The sequence below is a fragment of the Cyprinodon variegatus genome, unplaced genomic scaffold (assembly GCF_000732505.1).
Source record: "Cyprinodon variegatus isolate N-32 unplaced genomic scaffold, C_variegatus-1.0 Scaffold51, whole genome shotgun sequence".
In the NCBI taxonomy this organism is placed as follows: domain Eukaryota; kingdom Metazoa; phylum Chordata; class Actinopteri; order Cyprinodontiformes; family Cyprinodontidae; genus Cyprinodon; species Cyprinodon variegatus.
Genome location: NW_015150504.1, coordinates 1,231,554 through 1,237,553, shown reverse-complemented (window position 1 = coordinate 1,237,553; position 6,000 = coordinate 1,231,554). Strand labels below are relative to the sequence as shown.

Sequence of the window (6,000 nt, the reverse complement as noted above, 5' to 3'; positions counted from 1 at the left end):
CATCCATCCATCCATCCATCCATCCATCCATCCATCCATCCATCCATCCATCCATCCATCCATCCATCCATCCATCCATCCACCTGCTAAAGTCCTGGTGATTGTGATGAAAGGTAAGTAGTGTAAGAATTTGCTTTAGTTTCTTCCCTTCTTCAACAGTTTTCCTTATTTTGTGTATAAAAGTCGTGCTTTCACCTAAGAAAGTATGAAGCTTTTTTAAACGTACACACCCGCTTCGCCTGGATTTCGTTACATCCGAAAACGGCCAGAAAGTGGATTTTCACACCACAGCCGTTCACATAATTTTTTTTACCTGATTTGAATGGTAAAAACCTGCCAGTGAATGTGTATGCAGGTTCTGCTAAATCACACATAAAGCAGCAAATACATAACTGCACATGTTGCACAGCTAATTCTAATTTCCTGTTTGTGAGCTTAACCCTGTACTTTTTCTTTTGCACAACGTGTTCTTCCGTAAGCTGCAAAAGTTCACTTGATTGTTTTTTTTCTTCTTTTTACAAGTTCAGCAACCACAAAGTTAAATAAGCAAAACATCCTGATAACACTATGCTAATATGAAGGAAATTGTCTAAGACTGACAGCCCTTCGACTGTACCTGTAAGCTCTGCTGCTTGTCACCGGTTTTTGGGGATTTGCGGCCAGGGTTCTGTTGAGATTGCAGCTGCTGCGACTGGGACTGCTGCTGTTGCTGCTGGAGAAGAATTTGTCGAGCCACTTGGAAAGCCTGTCAGGGAGAAGAACAACAGGTGACGACTGTGTGTGAATAAAATAAAATAAAACTCCATAAAAAAAATAGTTCCCATCCCTTGAGATTTTCTTGAACTTTTTTCATTTAATAATAAAAAATGTAATATATCTAACTTTATTAGAAACATTTTTTTCCAGCAACATATTAACCACCATGAAGCATGGTGCTGGTAGCATCATGCTAAGGGATGGGATCTCTTCAATAGGTGTATGAAAGAGGTAATAAGGTAAATATGGGAAACTGCAAAAAAAAAAATAAAAATCCTGAGCCTGAACTTTTTAAACAAATTTCAATCCTCAACTTTTTCTTTTGTTATTTGCTGTTGTTAATCAAATAAAATGTATAATGACATTACAGCTTTCATTGATTTATTTCTAATTTGAATCACTGTCTAGCCTGTGAGGTAAAAAATAAATAAATTAACCAATTAATTAATTCGTATCATGGTGTATTCTTGACTATCGAAAATAATGGAATAGTTGGGTCAGTAAATTGATAGTGAATCGAATGGCCATGATGGGTGTGATTTACACCCCTAATAATTCCTGCACTTTTTTCTTGTGTTGCTCCTTTACATAAAATCCAAACAAAAGGCTTAAACATGACTCATTTTGAAAAAGCTCAAGGGTTAAGCACATCTTCGCAGCCCTGGTGAAGGCAGACATCAGAGGGAGATCTGCACACTCTCCTGTTCAGTTATAATCCAGGTATAAACAATTAACAACTGTCTAAACAACTTCATAGACAAAGACAAGGAGGAATAAAATATCTCCTAGACCCATCCAGAAGAAATATTTGTCTGTTGATAAGTTGCACTTCCAGCAAACACAAACTGTCAGAGGCCCTAATCTGTGCTTTTGATCCTCCTTCCACTCAGTCCAACTCCCCGCTAGAAAGCAAACAAAAGCCTTTATGGGCTGCTTGGAATATCTGCTAAAGGACACGGCCTTCTTAGTGGAAAACAAAATACAGTCCAGTCACATGTTTATTGCTCCAGCTACTCCCTTTTCCCTTACGATAAATAATCAAACATGCCATCCAGAGCAAACAAAGCTGGAGAGCGCCGGGGGGAAAAAAAACACACCGTGGTCTTGAAAATGGCCAGCGATACCAAGAAAAGCAAGCGTTGTGTTCCCACAGTGAGCTGGCCAGCCTCACACCTCCACCAGTAAACCATCTGAGTAAATAGGCTGCCTCATTCTTTCCATCTTCCCCAGAAGATTGCCCCGGCCATCAAACAAACTGCCGCATCAGAGTTCATCTATAGACAGAAATCTCCACGTTCTCTCAATTATTTGTGAGCTTTCAGAGTTTTTGAACTGCTCAGTGGAATGTTTTACACAACAATAGTGAGAAAAGCCAGCAAGCACAACAGAGGTAAAAGAGCGACGTGTGAAAAAGGGAGTGAAACCCGTAAAAGACTGTGTGAAAGTAAGTTATCAACAGGGAAATAGAAAGCTCTGTTCACAGACAAAAACAGGTACCAGTAAAGTTGGACTGCAGTTTAAGGCAGAGAGCGTAGAGGCAGTTTGTCGGGGCGTGGACTGACCCCTCCCAGACACACAGTGGTGGGATGACATCATGAGGCCCACTTATGACCACAAGCTGCAGAGAGGCCACGTTCGCCGTGTCTGACCAAACTTTGCTGAGCAGAGAAAAAAAAAGTCCTCTCTCTCTGCGCCAGTGTTGATCCGGCTCATACAGGGACAAACACATTTCATTCTGCATGTCTAATTGTGTTGTTTTGCATTGAAATTTGCAGGGGACCCCCCCTTCATAGCAAGAACACTCATAAAGAAAGTCTTCAGATTCAAACTAAGAAGGTAGTGAGCAAGATTCACTCCTACACAAATGGCAATATTTACATTTCAGGTACTGAGTTTTTACTCCAAAGCAACTTTAAACCCGACAGAAAATCTGGAAGCAGGACTTTGATCTGCCAATGATGACGTTGAGACGGGAAAACGCTAACAGAGGATTTTATTTAGCCTTTATCATTATTCTTTTGAAATAATAAACTTTTTAAATAAATGTATAATAATTAAAAAGGCAATCAAAGTAATTTTATACTTTTTAAAATGTGATGAACAATAAATTACCTCAGTTACTTTGATAAGAAAAGCCTACATACAAAATCTATCACAATACAAAACATCGGGAAATAAAAACAGAATTCTCAAAATAGTGTACTTCCAAAAAGTGTCCCAAACAAAAGTTAAATTGTTTTCTTAACCTCAGAAAAAATTCGTTAAAATTTACCCCAGCAAATCTGTCAGTGAAACAACGGCAATTCATTTCTCAATGGGTCGACACAACACACACAGCAACATTGTTAACTTCCCTGTGTTTTAGTATCAGCCGCTATAGCCTGAAGAGTAAACAGATTTACTGTTGTGCTTTTCCAGTACCTGATCACACATGCAGTGAAATGTATGTACTGTGTGTGTGTGTGTGTGTGTGTGTGTGTGTGTGTGTGTGTGTGTGTGTGTGTGTGTATTCATTTGAGTTTACAGCCGAGGGTGTTCAAACACAGAGTTGAGTCAACAGGCTATGATTGGATGTTCAGACGGTAATGGATGAAAAGACACATTTCTGGGAAGTCTTTCTTCACAGCTGTCAATATGAAAGAAAAAGTCATAAATGCTATGAAAAGGCTTGTTGCTACAGGTAAAGCACAAAGCAAAACAGCAGCATTAGAGTTTTCATAAGGGCTTTAATGTTTTACATTATGAATAACAACAAAGGTCCAAAACCTTCAACTGTTACTTAAAACAGAAAAGAAAGAAAACACAGCAGGTCAACTAGCTTTATGCTAGTTTTAGTTTTTCAGATCTGTCCGTGTAAAGGTTATCGGGTTGCTTTTTAGCAGGTGTAAAAGTAGGTGAAAAAGAGGCTAACTTATCTATTAAAAATAACAGTTAAAATAAAAAAAGGTTAAGGATTGCATTTTAGAATTTTATTAATAAAGATTCTATCTGACATAAGACATCCATATGTATCCGTGGAGGGTACACTAAAGTCATTCTCTTATCCTGTTTAGCATCAGCTGCTATAGATCAGGCTGGATTTTTTTTTTAAATGGTAGATTTTTCTTTAAAAAAAAAATCCTAATAGTTCAAGTAAAGGTCCCAGATTTCTATAGAAATAAACGAACGTGACTGATTACAACGTAGTTCTTAATAGAGAGTTAGTTTAAAGAGTTTAAAATTTCCACTTAATAATTTTATCTTGAGGAGGCGGACATGGGATATTAGCAAAAAACACTTCTGATCAGAGAAATGGTTTATTAACAGCACAGTAACTGAACAGGAGCTAGGATGAAATTTTACCAATACTAACATTTTGTTATATAATGAAATTCTAATATCCTGTCTTCTCCCAAAGGCAAATCTATTGGAATTTTTTGTTGGTAAACAGAAAGAAAAAAAAAAAACAGGTCTGCAACATGCTTGAATGCTGGTTGGCCCCTCTCAGGAATGCTGCTGTGAAGTGTGTGCTTCTTGTCAGGCCGGTGGAGGTGGCATACCTTCAAGAGGCCTAATGCTGGGCTAAAATAACACATAGTAAAGCATCACATGAGTGTTTACTCAGAAAGGCATTCCTCTGTTTCAGAGCACTCTGCTTCCTCCTCATTTACCACTGGAAATGGTCTGTTTTTGATCCCACGTTCAAAGGTAGAGATGCACGCGTCAGAGCTGCTGTAAGCAGCATGTGATGAAATGGAAATGATCATAGAGCAATAGAAACAGGAGGAAACAGTGTGAGACCTGTACAGTGTCAGAGATCTGATGAGCCAGACGTCTCCATTTACTCATTATTCTTAATCTATGTGTGAAGTAAGGGTTTCATAGACATTTTAAACCACCTTTGACCTTAACTGAAACTGTGCAATATAATTTGCTAACCTGCAAGAAAAAGTGTCTTGCAAAAGTATTTGTATCCTGTTTTCACATTTTGATATGCTACAATTGCAGAATCTTTGAGTTCTTTTGGATTTTATGGTACATAACAATGCAAAGCAGCACATATTTGTGCTCTAGAATGCCATTGCTGGATTTTTACTAAACTGTATGGAAATCTGTCAAGAATTGTTTGAAAATGTATTCAACCCCCTGAATGGAAGAAAAAGAGTCACTACTATTATAGAAGCCCATCTTTAGGGACTATTTTATATGTCTCTACCAGTTTTGCATATTAAAATATTTTGCGCCTTGTTTTTACAAAGTAGATCAAGCTCAGTTTTTTTAAGTCAGCGCACAAATTTTCAACTTGTAGTAGGTCAGGGCTTTGATTGGTCCACTTTAATGTATAAACAGGAGTGCTTAAAAGTTTACATACCCTCCCATAAAAAAAAAAAATCAATTCACTCTGGTAGTTCAAATAACACAAAACTGAAAAGTAGTAATACATACCTACGTACAAACGTACTCAATGATAATTAATTAAAATAAAATGCTGATTTAAGAAAAAAAAAAAAAAAATCTTAAAAAACAAATTAAAGTACCTTTGTCATGAACCAACATACCTGTCAACAGATGCAGAAGTCTGACTAAACATTTCCTGAACATCACAGGAAACACCAGATTCCAGAGATCGCCTCAAAGTGATGCTCAACAACATTTTAGTTCAGGAGCTCCATCAGACTTGTTGCTTCTTTTATTTATTAATATACACATATATAGTATATATATACATTTTTTTCTTTTAAAAATTAATGTCATATTTTCATAATAATATTTATTCATTATTACTTTTGTCAATTTCATTAGATTTTACCGCCAGCTCATTATTTTCAGTCCCTAATGGAAGGGTGTGTAAACTTTGAAGCAGAGCAGTATAAGTTTGGATGGACACCAAACCCGTGCAACTCTGGTTGTATCAAGGTGGAAGGTGAACCGCCTTCTAAGAGGCAATGTTCCCAACACCAGGGTTTAGGTTGATTTTCTGTAGGTCAAAAATGTCAATTTTGGTCTCATTTGTCCAGAGCTTTTCCTTCCACGTGTTTGCCATTTCCTACCTTGTTTGCAGCGACTTTCTTTTCCCAACCATGGCAAAAAAAGCTCTGATCTGTGTGGTGAACAAGGAATAGTTGCAGGACTTAGCATGACAGCTAACCGAGCCCGTCAGTTTAAGTGGACACTTGTATGTTTCTAATTTATAAATGGACTCATTGCTCTCTTAGGATATCATTAACCACTCTAATGCTACTTAAACTTTTCCACAGTCTTAGC

The 6,000-nt window shown here is 37.5% G+C and overlaps 1 protein-coding gene across 11 annotated transcripts in view; it reads right to left on the bottom strand.

The window, feature by feature from the left end:
• The window catches only part of foxp1 (forkhead box P1), a 220,000-nt gene that overhangs the window by 72,360 nt on the left and 141,640 nt on the right, over positions 1–6,000 (bottom strand). For all 11 annotated transcript variants that reach the window (XM_015370976.1, XM_015370972.1, XM_015370968.1 and 8 more), the window contains one exon: positions 617–745. In XM_015370976.1, the coding sequence (XP_015226462.1) occupies positions 617–745 (129 nt within the window). The remainder of the gene's footprint in view (positions 1–616; positions 746–6,000) is intronic.